Below are 19,976 nucleotides of genomic sequence, written 5' to 3'. Positions count from 1 at the left end.
CTTGCGTGAATGTGTGCCTCCTTCAACACAAAGCATAAAACTGATGGGCCCGTGATGCACGGGAGGGTGCATAGGCAGAGGGGAGGGGTTACACTTTTTAAAGTGTAATACTTTGTGTGGACTCCGGAGGCAGAAGCTATACACCCCAATTGTCTGGGTCTCCCAATGGAGCGACAAAGAAAATGCACCTTGTGGCCAAAAAAAGCATGCGCTTTGGTGCGTTTTTGACCATGCGTGTTTTAGCACCAATGGGTGAAAAACACAGGTAAAAACGCAAAAAGAACTGACATGCTGCAATTTTGTGGTCACCACAAAACTGTAGCCAAATAATAAAAAGCAATGTACGCACAGCAAATCTGAAATCTCATAAACTTTAGTGGGGAATGCAGCTTGTGGTGACTAAAAGTTCATCACAAACTGCACCAAAAAACGCGTCAAAAACTGCAGCGTGTGCATGGAGCATTGGATGTTGCACTTTCCCTTCTTCCCAATTCACATCTTAGTAAAGTATGTGATTGTCAAGTTACAATACAACTGCAGCCTAAGGCTATGTGCCCACGGGGAAAGTGTCCTGCGGTTATATCCGCAGGAGCTCCCCGAAAACCGTACCACAACTTTTGTCTGTTTCCATGCTGCGGAATGTCGTGCGGATATGCTGCGGGCATTCTGCATTGAGTATACAGTGCCATGGCTTCGGCACTGCATCCTCTATGAAGAACAAGTGCTGAGTGATCGGGGCGTTCATACTTTCCTCCATCACACAGCACTTCTCTCCGGCCGTGTCACTCTGTCAGCGTCTGCACTGTGCAGGAGAAGGTGGGCGGGCCTGAACTAGCTCTGGCTGTCACATGACCGGAGCTCGTGCAGGCCCCGCCCACCTCCTCCTTCCTGCTCCTAGCTCCACTGCCGTCCTGACTCGCGTGTCTGTTATCAAGGCAGGTAAGTATGGGACCAAGGCAGGTAAGCCTCTATCTCCATAGTGGAGCGCCAGGATTTCCGCAGGTAAATCCACAGGAATAATTGACATGCAGTTATGCGCGGCTGCGGGACATCCGCAGCAAATCCCGCAACCGCACATACCGCAGCGTGGACACAGACACTCCCCATGTCCCGCTTGCTTCTGCGGATTTTTCTGCGGAAAACCTGCGGATTTATCTGGATTTTCCAGATAAATCTGCAGGTTTCAAAATGTACAGACACTCCCCATGTTATCCTATGGGACATGGGGAGTGTCTGTGTCCACGTTGCGGAATGTGCAGTTGCGGAATATACTGCAGATGTCCCGCAGCCGCACATAACTGCATGTCAATTATTCCTGCGGATTTACCTGCGGAAATCTGCCTTGGTCCCATACTTACCTGCCTTGATAGCAGATGCCCGTCACTTTCTTCCGGAGCACAGGAGCGCGGTGGAGCTAGGAACAGGAAGGAGGAGGTGGGCGGGGCCTGCACGATCTCCGGTCATGTGACAGCCAGAGCTCGTTCAGGCCCGCCCACCTTCTCCTGCACAGTGCAGATGCTGATAGATGCCGGAAAGTGAAGTGCTGCGTGATGGAGGTAAATATAAACTCCCCGATCACTCAGCACTTGTTCTGCATTGAGGATGCAGTGCCAAAGCCATAGTACTGTATCCTCAATGCAGAATGCCCGCAGCATATCCGCAGGACGTTCCGCTGTACATCCACAGCATGTAAACAGACAAAAGTTGTGCTGCGGATTTCTGGGAGCTCCTGCGGATATATCCGTAGTACACTGTCCCCGTGGGCACATAGACTTCCATTACACTTCTCCTTCCTGCCGTCTGACATAATGCAGAGGCTGCTGTAATCACAGGATTCTATTATCTCGCAGGCTTCTTCTAGAGACATAGAAAAAGCTTGTAATCCCATGTTTGGGTAAATATATTCTACTTCATTATATTGGGCAAGTATTTATAATCTACCTATCTCTCATATTTATCAATTCTTGGAGCATTCTTTTGCAGGGAGAAAGTACAGAGCTCCTTGTACTATGCCCGATATTGGAAAGAATAGAATGGGCATATAGTAAGGGAATGAAGCCAATAAACAGCATTGATCGCCCACTTTCTTTTTAGAACATAAACTTTAATTAACACCTTTGGACGAATATCATCAGATTTTTTAAGTGGCTCATTAGTGGTACATTTTAAAAGTTAAGTTGCAACAAATCAGATAAGAAAACTAATCCTACGAACTGTATTTCTGCACAGGATGTGATCACTACTTACCAAAGGTAATCAGGGATGCGATCTACATGTTCCCGGAATGATGGAGATTCTGGTCCATCTACATGCCAACGGACCATCATATTAATCACTTTAGAGATCTGTTACAGAAGAAGATTTATTTCAAAATTAGAATTTTTCTTTAAAATAAAATAAAAAAAATCAATAAATAATTCATGTTTCCAGGAGCCTTACTGGACCAATGCTGATACACTTGGTAAAGCGGTCATCTGCTGTTACATGGTCATATAATTCATGCACAGCACGCCGGCGAAGAGCAGGAATGTGGTACGCCTCGTATGCATTCAACAGGACTGAGAAGAAAAGTACAAAATGACTTATGGGAATAAAATACTTCAACTGAAAAGTTAAAGGGAATCTGTCACCAGGTTTTTGCCACCTAATCTAATGTAGGGGCAGAGATCCTGATTGCAGCGATGTGTCAATTACTGAGCTGCTCAGTGTAGTTTTGATTAAATCACTGATTAATCATCAGTAGGTTATCATTACAGGACTACTTGGCATGCTGCAGGTAGTCCAGCATATTCCTGAACTCTGTATAACTGCTAGATCTGCAGCAGAGAAAGCATTGATTTTATCAAAATGACAGCAAGCAGCTCAGTAAGTGACACATCGCTGGAATCAGGGTCTTTGTCTTTACATTATGCTGCTCTCAGATGGGGGAGCAAAAACCTGCTGACAGATTCCCTTTAAAATCATAAAAAGTGAAAATCTCATTAAATTTAATTTATTTAAATTTTGAATTCTAAGAGAAACAACACACATAAAAATCTGCATAATTGTATAGGTACAAATGCTGCACTGACGATAATCAATGCCTCCTACCATAGGCAAAGTCCAGTAAGATACTGTGCGGTGTATACAGGTCACAAGCAGCAACACAGTTCCTCTGTGCCGGCCAATTTATACTGCTATATTCCTGCACGTACAGCTCCTGCATGAGAAGCAAATGTGTAAATACATGTCCCACTTGATAAAATACAAGTGATAAAATACGTGTTCTGCCCCTTACTTGTCTCAAGCTGCGGATCAAGTTATCCTCACGGGCACTCAGACGTGTAGCATAGCAGTAACTCATGGGTAAGTAAACCTGACGGCAGTGACACCATATGGTGCTGGGGTGAGCAGGGAACCACTGGGGAAGAAGCCTACAAGACAACACTAGATGTTAAGGGGGCTTTACACGCTACGATATCGTTAATGTTTTATCGTCAGGGTCACGTCGGTAGTGCCGCACATCCGGCGTCATTAACAGTATCGCGGCGTGTGACACTTACCAGCGACCTTAAACGTCCTCCAAAGTGGTGAAAATCGTTCACCATGGAGGGGTCGTCCTAAAACCAAAAATTGTTAATGGTTGTTAGTAGATGTTGTTCCTCGTTCCTGCGGCAGCATACATCGCTGTGTGTGACACCGCAGGAGCGAGGAACGTCTCCTTACCTGCGTCCACCAGCAATGAGGAAGGAAGGAGGTGGGCGGGATGTTCGTCCCGCTCATCTCCGCCCCTCCGCTTTGATTGGCCGGCCGCTTAGTGACGTCGCGGTGACGTCGCCGTGACGCCGAACGCACCTCCCCCTTGAAGGAGGGATTGTTCGGAAGTCATAGCACCGCCGCCGACCAGGTAAGTGCGTGTGACGATGCCGTAGCGATAATGTTCGCTGCGGCAGCGATCACGCGATATCGCATGTGTGATGGGGGCGGGTGCTTTTGCGTACGATATTGATAGCAATTGCTAGAAATATCGTAGCGTGTAAAGCCCGCTTTAGAGAAGAGTGGGAAAGGATAATTCACATTACTTTCCCAGCAAGATTATTAGAAAAATACCTGAAGATATGCGGAGACTATATGTAACGCAGAGCGGTGCTGATTAAAGGGAACCTGTCACTAGATTTGTCCCCTATAAACTTCAGCAACGAACAGTGAGCCCTTACATACAGTATTCCAGAATACTGTATATAAGACCCCAGGCCGCACTGCATAAAGTAAAAAACCAGCTTTTATTACACTCGTCTGGGGGGCGGTATGGTCCGATGGGCGTCGCTGCTCTTAGTCTATTGCCTCCTCTCTCCATCACCTTCCTCCTTATCTGCTCCATGTGGATGACGCATCCTAAATCATGCACACAGAGTCCTCCACTGTGTTCCTGCACAGGCGCACTTCTCTATACCATGCTGAGGGCAGAGCAAAGTATTGTAGTGTGCTTTGACCTTGAGCCAATGCCTCCTCTCTTCTTGTGATCGCCGTCCTCCTTCTTGCTTTGTGTGGATGACACATCCTACATCATCCACAAAGAGTCCTCCATTGTGCTCCTTCGCAATTCTCTCTGCCCTGCTGCAGGCAGAGCAAAGTATTGTAGTGCGCAAGGAAATATTAAGACCGCCCACGCATGCGCCCACTATACTTTGATCTGCCCTCAGAGAGCAGTGCGCGTGCACAGAAACGCAATTGAGGACTCTTTGTGGATGATGTCAGACGCGTCATCCACACTAAGCAAGAAGGAAGACAGTGATCGCAAGAAGACAGGAGACACTGGATCAAGGCCAGCAATGCCCATCCGACCAGACCACCCTGCAGGTGAGTACAATAAAAGCTGTTTTTTACGTTATTCAGATTGGTCTGGGCTTTTATATACAATATTGTAGAATTCTGTATATAAGAGCTCATTGGTGGTGGCCGCAGCTTTTAGGGGACAAATCTGCTGAGTGGTTCCCTTTAAAGGGCTCTGTCAGATTTCCAGTGCCCCCAGAACCACTAGTAGTTCTGGTGCTTATCTAGAATCCCTCACTAACTGTCCCTTCATGTAGTACCATGTTTTTCCAAAAGTAAGACACTGTCTTATACTTTTTTTTGCCCCCCAAAAAGCGCTAGGGCTTATTTTTGGGGGCGGTCTTATTTTTGGAGACACACGGTTTCCAAAAAAACAGACCCCCCCACTTCCCAGGAGACTCATACTTACCAGACCCTGGAAGGCTGAGTAATTCCGAAATCTTCCCTGTGATCTCCGGCAGCCGCTGCCAGCAAGTATGCTGCACGCTGCCTCCTGCTGCTGGACGGACACACACACACACACACACACACACACACACACACACACACACACACACACACACACACACACACACACACACACACATACTCATAACCCAAACACTCATATACACACACACACACACACACTCCATCCAGTGGTACAGAGTGCGTCCGTCAGGTTATACCTGTCAGAAGCCCGTACATTCTAGCCTCTACCCCAGCCTAAGGGATGGGAGTAAGTCATGTGTCCCAGGTCCTTGCGCTCCACCGTACGGCTTCTCAGGATCGGTATCGCTGGATGTGGTGAGTGTGTGTGAGCGATCTGAAGGGAGATTGTGTGTATGGTGTGTGATTGTGTGTGTGATGTGTGCGGGGGTGCGATCACTACAGGTTCTGCCGCTCAGCGTCTGGTCAGTATAATTGCAGGGTGTCCGCTTTCTATAATGAAGTGTCCTGTAGTATCTTTCTGCACTGACACTTCATTATTGAACCGCGACTAAGGCTTATTTTCGGGGGAGGGCTTATATTTAAGCCTTGCTATGAAAATGCTTAAAATCCCTGCTAGGGCTTATTTTTGGGGGAGGTCTTATTTTAGGAAAAATACGGTAGCATACATAAACACATCTTTAGAAAAAGTATTTCTTAAGATCGTTTATGACATGCTAATAAGGTCAGTGACTAGTTGCAGGGACGTTAGTTCCCTGGCTAGTCGGCCGACTCAGCATGGTATCACACCCCAGTGGGCGCATGCGCACTGCTTTGTACCCATTAGCATTGAGCTTCTTTGACGCCGGGTGTATGTGTAGCCGGCTTCAAAGACTCTCACTATCCACGAAGGATGCGATGTTCCTGACTTCCACAATAACTAGCATTTTTAGAAGAGAGAATCTGGAGTAAAAAGAGCATTTGAAGGTAGAAATCCAATGTTTCTAAGCGCGGTGTCAGGGGACTGGGTCCACAGACAATTGATTTTTAGTAAATGCTACTAATATTGATACAGATAATTATCTCACGGTCACAGCCACCAATAAAGTCATATCAAGTCTGAATAATCCAAAAAGAAACTCACCACATCTCTGGGAATAGAGTGTTCATTCCCTCCCAACTGTACACATTCAGCACAGATAGCCAAAATTTCCCCCAAGAAGGAATACCAATGGCACCTCCTGCAACGAAAGTTGGATACATCGGATCAAGCATGGAAAAAATATACTGACATATTATCTGCAAACGATTGTCAGTTGTGAGATGCGCTGGATTGATGCTAAAAGCTGATGTGAACTTACCCTTACTATGAAGATTGTTGCGAGCGCGGGTCATATCTGGGTCATCCTGTGACACTCCGAGAAGTCGCAAAGAGGTGTAACTGAGCGCCGTGCCAAACACAGTGCTCTTATCTTCAATATGCCTATGTATAAGATAGTTATTTATTATGGGGAACATAGATATAGAATCAGTACAAATTTTATTTTGTGATTTCGTAAAAAAAAAATAAACAAATAATTAACGACCAAATTCAAATGTCAAAGGACTCCTTAAAGGGGCTATTCACTATTTGGAACAACCACTTCTTAATTGTTATATTCCAAAGCATAGACAATACACACATCACTTTTAAAATTAAAGTTAAAGTGAATAACACTTAATATTTCAATAACATGGCACCTGGTAAGCGGGGTAGATGTTACCTGGCACATGGACAGTGTGCTTTTAAAACTGAATGTCACAACAGTGTACAGATGCACAGCGTGCTGTGCAACACAAAGGTAACATCGGGAATAGTATAGAAGGAAGGCCCTGGTGACAGGGATAGAAGCCACACACTGCAAGTCACTTGAGTTTGTACCCTACGCTCCCTAACGTCCCTACACGGGTCCTTCCCCTTGTCGCCGTTACATGCCTAGTCACTCGCTTGCCCTGAACTCACCCTGGCTAGTGAGAAGGCCGGCAAGAACACTAGTCTCAACACTGCAATAATACAACACAAGGAATAGACAGAAAGACAATAGACACAAAATGAAAACACTCCAAGCTCCTCCAATGCAGCTAACACTACAGCTGCAATAATCATGACTCCTCTGTTTCTTCCAGAGACAGGCTCCATCCAAAGTGGTCAATATAGAATCAGAATCTATCACCAGCATTAGAGGGTAAGACATGTGAATTTTTATAGCGAATGGGAGTGGTCACAAAAGAGCTGCACCAGAGATTAAGGCTACAAAGGACAGCCAGATAGGATAGAACCCTTAATCCCTCCAGCACTAAAAGAAAGTACGGTATATTCACTCAAATAAAAGTTGTAGACCTGCGCATAAGGTGTTGTGACCTTCTAGTCCCTGATTAGCCAGAGGTCTCCCCAAAGCAGGACACAGACATGACACTGATGTGTTGGAAGTAGTAATAATGGCCAGGGATAGGGATCTGAGCAATTTTGATAAGAGCAAAATTGTGAATGTGATATGACTGGGTAAAAGGTGCGGTGTTCCCTGAATACAGTGTTTACTAACCACAAAAAGTAGTGTAAAGAAGGTCGCCCGGTAAGCAGGAGTCAGGGGATCTACATTATATTAGCAGAGTGGTAATAATGTTATAGTCGATAAGTATTTAGATAAATCCCTTCACCACCAGTGCAGTGCACACCCAGAGTCTGCACTTTATGTTACTTATCAATGTGTCCATCACCTTTTTTTTCAACAGAAAAAGAGAATTTTGTTTACTTACCGTAAATTCTTTTTCTTATAGTTCCGTATTGGGAGACCCAGACATTGGGTGTATAGCTTCTGCCTCCGGAGGACACACAAAGTACTACACTCAAAAGTGTAGCTCCTCCCTCTGAGCTTATACACCCTCTGGAGGACGAGATCTAACCAGTTTAGTGCAAAAGCTGAAGGAGAATAGCCACCCACAAGTAAAAACAGAGCAAGAACCGGAACAACCGGAGCCTCTGTCTACAATAACAGCCGGTGATAACACGCGGAACAAGAAACTGTCAACAGGCAACAGGGAGGGTGCTGGGTCTCCCAATACGGAACTATAAGAAAAAGAATTTACAGTAAGTAAACAAAATTCTCTTTTTCTTCATCGTTCCTTATGGGAGACCCAAACCATGGGACGTCTCAAAGCAGTCCATGGGTGGGAATAAACAGATAACTGAGAAGTAGGTAAAACCTAACTTCACAAATGGGCGACAGCCGCCTGAAGGATGCGTCTGCCCAAGCTCGCATCTGCCGAAGCATGAGCATGCACTTGGTAGTGCTTTGAAAAGGTATGCAGACTGGACCAAGTGGCAGCCTGACAGACCTGCTGAGCCGTAGCCTGGTGCCTGAAAGCCCAAGAGGCACCGACAGCTCTGGTCGAGTGCGCTTTAATCCCCGGCGGGGGAGGCACCTGAGCACATTGGTAGGCATCGGATATGGCCGACCTAATCCAACGAGCTAGGGTCGGTTTGGAAGCCGAGAGCCCCTTGCGCTGACCTGCGGTCAGGACAAAAAGAGAGGTGCACCGCCTAAGAGCAGCGGTGCGTGACACATAGATCCGGAGCGCCCGCACCAAATCTAAAGTATGTAACGCTTTCTCGAAGCGATGCACAGGGGCCGGACAAAGGGAAGGCAATGAAATGTCCTGGTTAAGGTGGAAAGGAGACACCACCTTAGGGAGAAAATCCGGCGTCGGACGGAGAACCACCTTGTCTTGGTGAAAAACCAAAAAGGGTGACTCCGAAGAGAGCGCAGCCAAATCAGAGACTCTCCTGAGAGAGGTTATGGCCACCAGAAAAACCACTTTCTGGGAAAGTCGAAACAAGGGAACCTCCCTAAGAGGCTCAAAGGGGGGTTTCTGTAAGGCCGTGAGGACCAGATTAAGGTCCCAGGGATCCAAGGGCCTCCGATAAGGAGGAATGATGTGAGATGCGCCCTGCATGAAGGTGCGCACCTGAGCCAGCCGAGCGATACGCCGCTGGAACAACACTGAAAGAGCCGAGACCTGTCCCTTGAGGGAATTGAGAGATAGTCCTAGCTGCAGACCAGACTGCAGAGAGGACAGGATGGTCGGCAAGGAAAAAGGCCAAGGAGCATGGCCGGATGAACGACACCAGGACAGGAAAATTCTCCAAGTCCTGTGGTAAATCCTGGCCGAGGACGACTTGCTAGCCTGAGTCATAGTAGAGATGACCTCGGAAGGAATGCCTGAAGCCGTCAGGATCCAGGACTCAAGAGCCACGCCGTCAATCTGAGGGCCGCAGAATTCTGGCGGAAAAACGGACCTTGTGAGAGAAGGTCTGGGCGGTCTGGGAGACGCCACGGCAGTTCCACGGACAGACGGAGCAGGTCTGGGTACCAAGCTCGTCTGGGCCAGTCTGGAGCAATGATTATGACCCGACGGCCCTCCATCCTGATCTTGCGCAGTACTCTGGGCAAGAGAGCTAGGGGAGGAAACACGTAGGCTAGACGGAACTGGGACCAATCCTGAACCAGCGCGTCCGCTGCCAAGGCCTGAGGATCGTGGGAACGAGCCACGTAAACCGGGACCTTGTTGTTGTGCCGGGATGCCATGAGATCGACTTCCGGAGTGCCCCACTTGCGGCAGATTGACCGGAACACCGTCGGATGCAGGGCCCACTCGCCGCTATCCACGGTTTGACGGCTGAGATAATCTGCCTCCCAGTTTTCTACGCCTGGGATGTGAACTGCGGATATGGTGGACTTGGAGTCCTCCGTCCACTGAAGGATACGTTGGACCTCCAACATTGCCAGGCGGCTGCGAGTCCCGCCCTGGTGATTGATGTAGGCAACCGCTGTCGCGTTGTCTGACTGGACTCGAATGTGCTTGCCCGCCAACAGGTGGTGAAAGGCTTCGAGAGCTAAGAGCACAGCTCTGATCTCCAGCACATTGATCGAGAGGGCTGATTCGGACGGAGTCCAAGTGCCCTGTGCTCGGTGGTGGAGAAAGACTGCTCCCCAGCCGGACAGACTGGCATCCGTGGTGAGGATCACCCAGGACGGGGTCAGGAAGGAGCGTCCCTGAGACAGAGAGAGGGGCCGAAGCCACCACTGAAGAGAGCTCCTGGTCTGAGGCGACAGAGCCACTAGCCTGTGCAAGGAAGCGGTCCGCTTGTCCCAACAGAGGAGAATGTCCAGCTGCAGGGGACGCAGATGGAACTGGGCAAAGGGAACCGCCTCCATGGAGGCTACCATTTGACCCAGCACCTGCATCAGGCGCCTGAGGGAATAACGGCAGGGCCTCAGGAGAGAGCGCACCGCCCCCCGAAGGGACTGCTGTTTGACTAAGGGCAGCTTGACAAGTGCCGGCAGAGTCTCGAATTGCATCCCAAGGTACGTGAGTTTCTGGGTCGGGACCAGAGTGGACTTTGGCAGATTGACAAGCCACCCGAACTGGACAAGCGTGGCAAGAGTGAGCGAGACACTCCGCTGACATTCTGCACTCGAGGACGCCTTGACTAGAAGGTCGTCCAGGTACGGCGCGGCCCGATAGTCAAGAGGAGGCTGCCTTGGTGGCAGCGGCTCCTCCGTTCTTCTGGGGACGAGGCTTCGAGCGCCAGTTGGGTTTTCGATCCTTAGCCGAGTTAGTGGACGAGGCTGAGGGCTTAGAGGAGGACCAGTTTGAGGAACGAAAGGACCGAAACCTCGACTGGTTCCTGCCCTGGACAGGTTTCCTGGCCTTAGTTTGTGGCAAGGAAGTACTCTTCCCGCCAGTAGCTTCCTTAATGATTTCATCCAGTTGTTCACCGAACAGTCGGGTCCCAGAAAAAGGGAGCCCGGCTAGAAACTTCTTGGAAGCAGCGTATGCTTTCCACTCACGAAGCCACAAGATCCTGCGGATCGCGAGGGAATTAGCGGAGGCTACCGCTGTGCGGTGAGACGCCTTCAAAATGGCAGACATGGCATAGGACGAAAAAGCCGAGGCTTGGGAAGTTAAGGCCACCATTTCGGGCATAGAGTCCCTGGTAAGGGAGTGCATCTCCGCCAGGGAAGCAGAGATGGCCTGAAGGGCCCACACTGCTGCAAAAGACGGGGATAAAGAGGCCCCTGCCGCTTCATATACAGATTTGGCCAGAAGGTCAACCTGGCGGTCAGTGGAGTCCTTAAGAGAGGTGCCATCCGCCACAGACACAACTGTCCGGGCTGAGATTCTAGACACCGGAGGATCTACCTTTGGTGACTGAGCCCATTCCTTGACCACCTCTGGTGGAAAAGGAAAACGGTCATCAGAACTACGCTTAGGAAAGCGTTTGTCAGGACAGGCCCTGGGTTTGGTCACAGTGGCCTGAAAACTGGAGTGGTTAAAAAACGTACTCCTTGCTCTCTTAGGTGAGGTAAACTGGTGTTTTTCTACCAAAGAAGCTTGTTCATCAGACACTGGTGGATTAAGGTCCAGTACGGAGTTAATGTACGCAATCAAATCGCTAACATCTGCATCACCTTCGGTATCAATGGGGTACATAGACGTAGCGTCTGAGCCCACAGTAAGGGCATCCTCCTCGCCTTGCCATTCGGCCCGTGAATCAGAGCCGTGGGACGAGGAAGGAGAAGAGTCCCTGCGTCTCCGTTTAGGAGGATGGGGTCTGGGATCAGAGGAAACAGACTCTGTGAGCTCTGTAGAGCGAGTCGGAGCAGCAGAGGCACCCTGAGAAGGGGGCTGATGCATGCTCAGCAGCGTCCGGGACAACTGTCCCATGGAGTCGGCAAAGGACTGGGAAATAGCCTTAAAAAAAGATGCTACCCAAGCCGGGGGTTCAGCCACCGGGGCTGGAGCAGCCGGAGGGACCCCTGGGGAGACTCCAGGCTGAGGCACCACCACATTAGAGCAGGCATCACAGTGTGGGTCTGTGCTCGGTTCGGGCAGTATGAGCTTACATGCAATGCATATAGAGTGCAGCCTTGCTCCTGGTGTGAGACATGCTGCTGAGGAGGATGTTCTGTAGTAGAGAATTCACTCCTTCAGAAAGCCACCAGAGAGTGCATAAAAAGTCCACAACCAGAGGTTGTGGCTTACCAGACCGTTTTGTGTGCCCTCCGGATTCCCAGCTTGGATCCCCAGACAGATAATTCACTCCTTCTGCAGTGCTGCAGCAGCCAGCGCCGACCAGTGTAAAAACGCTGAGAAAATGGTGCTGGAGTGAGGAGGGGGGTGGGGGTTAATCCAAGAGCGGGAACCGGAGGGCTAAGGAGAAACACAGGGGAGGGAATCCTCTCCTCAGAGAGGAGTGTCCTCCCCTGTGCTGAACGGCCGGTGGGCGGCGCTGCACTGCCCCCCTGCATGACTGACATGCAGGGGCAGAGAAACGAAACTAGGCCGAAGCCGGGGCCTAAATTTATCCATGCGGCCGACGATCAGGCACCCTCGGCGCGGTTCTCAGGAAAAAAACAGAGAACCGGCCGGAAATCACAGTAAAGGGACTTATGAAGCAGCATTGCCCAAATAACACACTCTCCCCACAATAAAATGCAGACGGGACCCCTGAATACCGTCTCAATACTTAGCTTTTGAGACGCAGGGCCAGGTCCCTGGGGGGGGGTGAGCGCTCCGTCCAGCAGGGGCCTGAAAAGGGCTGTGGATGGAGACCGGTCTCCTGCAGAGCAGTGAGAACCGTGAAGGCTCCCACTTCAAGCCAGAGCCCGTAGGGATGGTGAAGGAGCGCGGCATGGAAGGCTCCAGCCTTAAGGTCAACCTTAACAGCACCGCCGACACAGTGGGGTGAGAAGGGACATGCCGGGAGTCCGGTGGACCCGCTTTTCTTCCAAATCTTTAAATAAAAATCAAAAATCAAAAGAGGATGTGTGTGTGTGTGTGACCTCCTGCACACAAAGCATTAAACTGGTTGGATTCTGTCATCCAGGGGGTGTATAGGCTCGGAGGGAGGAGCTACACTTTTTAGTGTAGTACTTTGTGTGTCCTCCGGAGGCATAAGCTATACACCCCATGGTTTGGGTCTCCCATAAGGAACGATGAAGGAATAAAGTTATGGGTGTTAGAGGATAGCAACGCAAACCAAATATATGAATATTTAAAACAAATTATGATTTTTCTTTTGATCCAAACAAACAAAAATAAAAACAACTCGGAAGAATCATGCTGTAGGTTTATACTGCACACTGAATGCAGTAAAAAGAAAAGCCCAAAAAGTAATGGCTTTTTTTCCACCCGCCATTTCACTACATTGAGGGGTTTTTTCTCCCACTTTTCAGTCATATGGTTAAGTCAATGATGTTAGTCAAAATATTAACTCGTCCCTCGCATTGTGGTCCTGCGCATGCGCACTTTGATTTGCCCTGCGCAAAGCAGATCAAAGTATTGTAGTGCGCATGCACGGGCGGTCTGTAACCTTTTCTCGCTCCTGCGCTTTCCAGTACTGTGATCTGCCCTCAGTAGGGCAGATCAAAGGGTGCCTGCGCTGAACTGCAGTGTTGGCCTGTGTGGATGACGTAGATGCGTCATCCATACTGGGCTGGGTAGAAGGAGGACGGAGATCACTGCAAAGAGTAGGAGCCGGATCGGAGAGCAGCGACACCTACTGGACCGAACTGCCCTGCAGGTGAGTACTATAAAAGTGTTTTTTACGTTCTACGAGCGACATCCATCGGTGTCATCCACATGGAGCTAGGAAGAAGGACGACGACTGCACAGGATAGAGGAAGCACTGGACCCGAGACCAGTGACTCCCATTGGACCCAATCTCCCCGCAGGTGATTATAATAAAGGTCTTTTTTACATTTTACAGAGTGGCCTGGGCTCTTATATACAGCATTCCAGAATACTGTATATAAGAGCTCAGTGGTGGTGGCCGCAGCTTATAGGGGACAAATCTGGTGACAGGTTCCCTTTCAGGGGTTAATAAATTCATTGTAACTACAAAGTCAACAGAAAAAATACATTTCATACTTATCAACTGACCTTTGGCTTGTGCTCTCATACTCCGAGATAAACCTATAAGCGGGCTTTACATGCTGCGATCTCGCTAGCGAGATCGCAAGCGATTGTACCCGCCCCCGTCGGTTGTGCGACACGGGCAAATCGCTGCCCGTCGCGCACAACCTCGCTTAACCCCGTCATACCTGCCCTGCGACATCGCTCTGGCTGGCGACCCGCCTCCTTCCTAAGGGAGCGAGTCGTGCGGCGTCACAGAGACATCACACGGCAGGCGTCCAATAGAAGCGGAGGGGCGGAGATGAGCGGGACGTAAACATCCTGCCCACCTCCTTCCTTCTGCATTGCTGGTGGAGGCAGGTAAGGAGATGTTCCTCGCTCCTGCGGTGTCACACACAGCGATGTGTGCTGCCGCAGGAACGAGGACCAACATCGCTAATGAGAGGTAAATGATTTTTTGTTTTAGGACGACCTCTCCGCAGCAAACGATTTTTGCCGCTTTTGCGATCGTTTTAGGTCGCACATAAGTGTTACACGCTACGATCTCGTTAATGACGCCGGATGTGCGTCACAAACACTGTGACCCCGACGATAATTCATTAACGATATCGTAGTGTGTAAAGCCCGCTATAGGGTATTTCACGTGCAATCATACACACAGAGCTCATCCAGAAGTCTGTATTTTTGATCTGAGTGTTTTTTGTCAACGGATGGCCGCCTATAGGTGGAGCCACGCCAGTCCACTAGTTGACCAGGTGGGAGGGGCAGACTGAGGACAGAGCAGACAGGAAGACAGTAGTCAGAAGAGAAACTGCAGTGAGACAGTGCACTCAGAGAGAGTCTGTAGTCGGGTCACTGTGGTGTGTGAAGGTGGAAGTGAAGGGACGGTCTGACGCGGATTAACGGTGACCTGGTACCCAGAAGAGGTGGTTGCCGATGGAGTACGGTGGAGTACTCCCAGGAACTACGCACTGACTGGGTACAGGACCCTAGGACAGGAAAGAGCTCGAAGCTGGCCTGTTAACACCTGCACAGCGAGGGGACCATGAAGGACCTGGCTAACCCTACGAATCCAAAGACTCAGTAGCAAAGGGAGAGCCGGAGACAGGACCAGAGACTACATCCCCACAGGGTTCATGCTACCGTCAGGCGGACAGAAATGGACAAACCACCGAACGGGAACCCCCCAGTTCCTCTACGCCACGGGGACCCATTTACCAGAGACAGGTGCAGGGGAAGAAGGTACCAAATCACCAAACTGGCACTGGAACGAAGGGAGGCGAAACCAGCCGGCCTCGGGCAACCAGTTATTACCAACCTGCCGTGAGTGAAACCAAAAAACTATGTGTCCAAAAACACATGAAAGAGTAAATATTGTCAAACACAATTTTATTAAGGATGTACAAAATACAAACTATTAAAAAAATGGTATACACCAAATCTGTGACACAAACTTTGGGTCACAGTGGGGCATGGGAGACAATTACAAGAAGAGATGGAAAACTCCACAGGGGTGGGTATCGGGACATCAGTATATGAATTGAAAACAGTCAGAGTGGGACACAATATACATCCCAAGCGGGTAACGTTATCGGATATACCCCCACTCTGGCTATATTCAAAAATCAGAATGCTACCATATATAAAATATCAACCATGAGTTCCTGCGAGGATCTATCAGACCCATATATAAGTCAATATCTCAAAGGATCAAAGGTAAAAGTAACACTAATATAATATGCAGGGTGCATCAGTACATACAAGGCACAGAATGCCGCAATCAAAAAATGTCCACGGTCTAGGCCCGACGTGCGTTTCGTGTCCTTTGTCAAGGGCCACCACAGATTGTCTGTATTGTCAAAGGACAAAAACCAGTTGCACTAAACCTTAGTGTGGACTCCCTTTTTCTAACACCTATCACATCACCCATCCTCTGGGGCCCGATCCTGCTTGCGGAGGGTCTACTATCCAAGCTGCAAATAACACCAGCCCCAGTAGTGACATTCTGCAGCGGCGGCTCCATCTATATAGCCACAACACCGCAAGTGGGGTCACGTGTGAACACTAATTTAATCCCTTGTAAATATATCCCCATTACAAAAAGGGCACGGAAGCGGGCAACAGCCACCACAGTGACATCCCCCAAGAGAGACATCGCCCGGAACCAAGTACCCCATATCCCTGGGTGCTACACAGCCATATCCTGAGTACAAAGACTTGAATGTGCGCAGCACGTCCACACACTCTTATGTATGTGCAGTCAGTCATATACTCACAGGCCCCATCCGCCATCAGGCAGCTGCACAGATCGCAGGTACCGCACCATCTCCTTCTTGGTAGCGTCAGGGAGGGGCGTCTGTGTCACGTGGCATACAATCAGCAGACCTAAAGAGTATCACAGATTTACAGCAAGTAAAGTAGACGGGAGTCAGATGTAGTGATGGTGGTCATGTATCACTGACAAGTCTCACCTGGCATCAAGAACAGTGGGCCGCCATAATCCCCAGCCCAATGGCCATCCTCTGCTTGTAAGGCAGAATAAAATGTTAGTCCATTTTCTGCTCCATCCTGGGCCGTATTCGCCTTGGGTAAGTCTTTTAAAAATTCACTCTGCACGAGAAAGTAAAAGTCGCGTTATTGATGGTCAGCTTATACCGACGTATATGGATCAATAAAACGCTACGGGTCAGTGCACTGTCCGAGGGATAACGGATGTGTGAATACAGCATTAAGGGTGCTTTACATGCTGCGACATCGCTACCGATATATCGTCGCGGTCATGTCTTTAGTGACGCACAGCCGGCGCCGATAGCGACATCGCAGCGTGTGACACCAAGGAGCAACAATCAATGATCGCAAAAACGTCAAAAATCGTTGATCGTTGACACATCGCTTGTTTTCATAATATTGTTGGTGGTGCATGCCGCTGGTTGTTCGTCGCTCCTGCGGCGTCACACATTGCTATTAACTCATTTTTAAGCCAGCAATGCAAAGGTTATGTTATTGGATGAAGGCTGGGCACAGTTTTTGTTTTACATCATACTATATATTGAACAATTTGAAAGGTAAATTCCTTGAGATTTATTTTTTTAATTTTCTGCGATTTTCTGCGCGTAGCACTGAAAAACCTAATTTCATGCAATTTTGCCTTTCTATATTTGCTCCATTGTGTCTGCATTAGGCATCATAGACTTTAGGAAGACTTCCCTTTGATATTGAAATCTGGTGATTTTTTATGTATGATTTGTTTTCTAATATATGTCCACTTTATGGATTTTACTTCTTTGCTTATATTTTAATGATTTATGACCACAAACCACAACAAAGTTTAAGGTTCCGGGTAAAAAGAGAAATCATGCAGATTTATTATGTACTCCAATTGCAAAAATTATTTTTAGTCCTAAATGTAAGTACACAAAAAATAAAATTAAAAACGTGTCCTCAAATGTGGAGAACCCCTAGTGCTGCTCTCCTGCAGTTAAAGGGAGTGTTTCACTTTCTTATACAAAAGTATCATTATTTATAAGGTTTTCAATACTGGATCTTTTCTTATCTAAACTCCTTAGAAAAATAATACAGGCTGCATGTGAATAAGTGTTAGGTACCGTGTCCAGCCCCAGCGAGTGCACCTCCAGGGCGGATTGTGGACGGTCGTCTCCCTCCACATAGCGCCAACACTGTCTGCCCTCCGTACAGGACAGGCGCCAGCGGGTGAGGTCTGTGGCTGGATCGCTCTTGTAAGGACCCCCCCTTCTGCGCAGACACCTGGGGGAAAAAAAATTGCAAAATGACTTTCTAAGTTTAATTTTAATTATTACCATTAAAGGGGTATTCCCATCTCCAAGATCCTGCCCTAATATGTAGTAGATGTAATAATAACAATATTAGCAAATACCTCCAATTAGAAATGTAGTATAGTTCTCCTGATTATCTATGTCTCTTACCTCATGTGCAGGGCATTGCAGCTTAGGTATCCATAGTTATGACCACTTGCAACTTACTATCACTATATGAGTCTTCGTAACCATGGATACCTAAGCTGCAATGCCCTGCAAATGAGGTAAGTGACATGGCTATATCAGGAGAACTATATTGCATTTCTAATTGGAGATATTTGCTATTATTATTATTATTATTATTATTATTATTATTATTATTATTACACCTACAACATATTGGTATAAGATCTTGGAGATTGGGATAGTCTTTTAAGAATAACCGCAAATAATAGTGTCAGAAATACTGGACAACTGCATAAATAGCAATTCCCCTTTATACTCAGAAGATTTGACTAGAATACAATAAAACCAGCTCAGGGCTATGAAGAACCTAAACCTGACATTACACAAGGTTATGTTGGATCGTCACCAGGCTGCTTCTCCGGTGATTGCAGGGACAGTTCCCTAATACTCACGTCCCCTCGCTCATTTCTCTGTTCTGCACCTGGTTACTGTCTACTGCTCCATCCCTTAAAACCCAAAGTGGTAGGTAACGCATTAAGACCCAGAGGATTCTAGGACTTGTAGTTCTTAAAACCTCTCAATCCAAAGCCCGAGATACGGTAAAGGACTACATTTCCCAGACAACACCGCGCCGCCAGATCCTACATCACGCTATCCTGACATGAGCAGAGACAGCAGGAGCCAATCACAGCGCTGATAGCTGATGGCCCCGCCTACATGTATACAGCTATCAGCCAATGGGTGGTGACAAATACAGAATAGCGTGTTCCGTCAAGTGCTGTCCCCGAGTCTCTGCAGCTGTCGCTTCAGTGTGAGGTCAGCGCTGCCGGGAGGCGGAGGAGCGGAGAATAAGCTCCAGTCCTTATATTGACAAATAAAAGGAAACTGGTTTTCTGTAATATTTCTCACGACCCTCCCATTCAATTTTGTTGTGACACAAATAAAAACCCCCATTATGTCACCTGCAGCTCAAACTCTACTTACTGCTCACTAAACCTGCCAGGTGCAATATGCATCCAAGACCATGAGCAGTTCTGGGTGTATATTGCTAATCCCTGCCTAACCGTCCCTGTATACACTAGCATACAGTAGATAAAGCGAGCTTTAGAAAAAGTATTTCTAAAGATCCTTTCTGATATGCTAATGAGTGAGGGGACTAGTCCCCTGGGCGTTAGTTCCCCTGACTAGTCGGCCCCATTAGCATGTTAGCACGTCCCTGTGGGCCCCTGTAGGCGTGCTCTCATGCTAATGAATGCGCAGGATCACAGGATGATCTCACTCAACCCTCCGCTGCCATCGCGTCCGACACTGGATTTCGGCTCAGTGCACATGACCCCGCAGTGTCCATATTTCTAATCCATACCTAACTGTCCCTGTATACACTAACATAGATAAAGAGATCTTTAGAAAAAGTATTTATAAAGATCCTTTATGATATGCTAATGAGGCCAGGGACTAGTCGCAAGGGCTGTAGCTCCTGCGCTCATTCTGCTCTCTTAGCACGCCCCTGGGGGCTAACATGCTGTTGAATGCCCAGCGTCATCAGTGGTGATACGCATACCTGTGTTTGTTGTCACGGACTCAGACGCCGGGTTTAGGCTCAGTACACATGATCCGAAGTCACCGACACTTCTGGTCATATTTCTAAAGTCAGTTTATCTTATGAACATTACCCCTTCAACTAGTCACAGGGGCGGGGGCGTTAGTTTCCCTGACTAGTCGGCCCACTTAGCATGTAATCAGGCCCCTGTGGACTTGATAACATGATTTACAAGAGCCGGTGTCATTGCCAGCCCTGTACAAATCTTGCACATGCGCAGCTTTGTTCCCTCACAT

The 19,976-nt window shown here is 48.3% G+C and overlaps 2 protein-coding genes across 3 annotated transcripts in view; one reads left to right on the top strand and one right to left on the bottom strand.

The window, feature by feature from the left end:
• The window catches only part of LOC142260620 (germinal-center associated nuclear protein-like), a 107,526-nt gene extending 105,099 nt beyond the window's left edge, over window positions 1-2,427 (top strand). For both annotated transcript variants that reach the window (XM_075332012.1, XM_075332011.1), the window contains one exon: window positions 2,230-2,427. In XM_075332012.1, coding sequence (XP_075188127.1) covers window positions 2,230-2,236 — 7 coding nt within the window. In that variant the 3' untranslated portion in view covers window positions 2,237-2,427. The remainder of the gene's footprint in view (window positions 1-2,229) is intronic.
• LOC142260621 (lanosterol synthase-like) lies at window positions 2,244-18,633 on the bottom strand. The gene is made up of 10 exons (XM_075332013.1): window positions 18,593-18,633; window positions 17,784-17,943; window positions 16,650-16,788; window positions 16,455-16,563; window positions 6,582-6,703; window positions 6,365-6,461; window positions 3,278-3,413; window positions 3,091-3,199; window positions 2,440-2,558; window positions 2,244-2,345 (listed from the first exon to the last, which is right to left on the bottom strand). The coding sequence occupies exons 1-10, from the start codon at window positions 18,604-18,606 to the stop codon at window positions 2,244-2,246; spliced, it is 1,107 nt and encodes a 368-aa protein (XP_075188128.1). The 5' UTR covers window positions 18,607-18,633.
• Between the last annotated feature and the right edge of the window lie 1,343 nt (window positions 18,634-19,976).

This window comes from Anomaloglossus baeobatrachus, unplaced genomic scaffold, assembly GCF_048569485.1.
Source record: "Anomaloglossus baeobatrachus isolate aAnoBae1 unplaced genomic scaffold, aAnoBae1.hap1 Scaffold_139, whole genome shotgun sequence".
NCBI classification, from domain to species: domain Eukaryota; kingdom Metazoa; phylum Chordata; class Amphibia; order Anura; family Aromobatidae; genus Anomaloglossus; species Anomaloglossus baeobatrachus.
Note: the sequence above shows the minus strand (reverse complement) of the source record. Positions and strands in the feature narration are given on the sequence as shown.

Coding starts and splice junctions, on each gene's coding strand:
- LOC142260621 (XM_075332013.1), bottom strand. Junction 6,462..6,581: donor CAACAATCTTCATAGTAAGG/GTAAGTTCACAT, acceptor CTTTCGTTGCAG/GAGGTGCCATTGGTATTCCT. Junction 3,200..3,277: donor TGATCCGCAGCTTGAGACAA/GTAAGGGGCAGA, acceptor CTTCTCATGCAG/GAGCTGTACGTGCAGGAATA.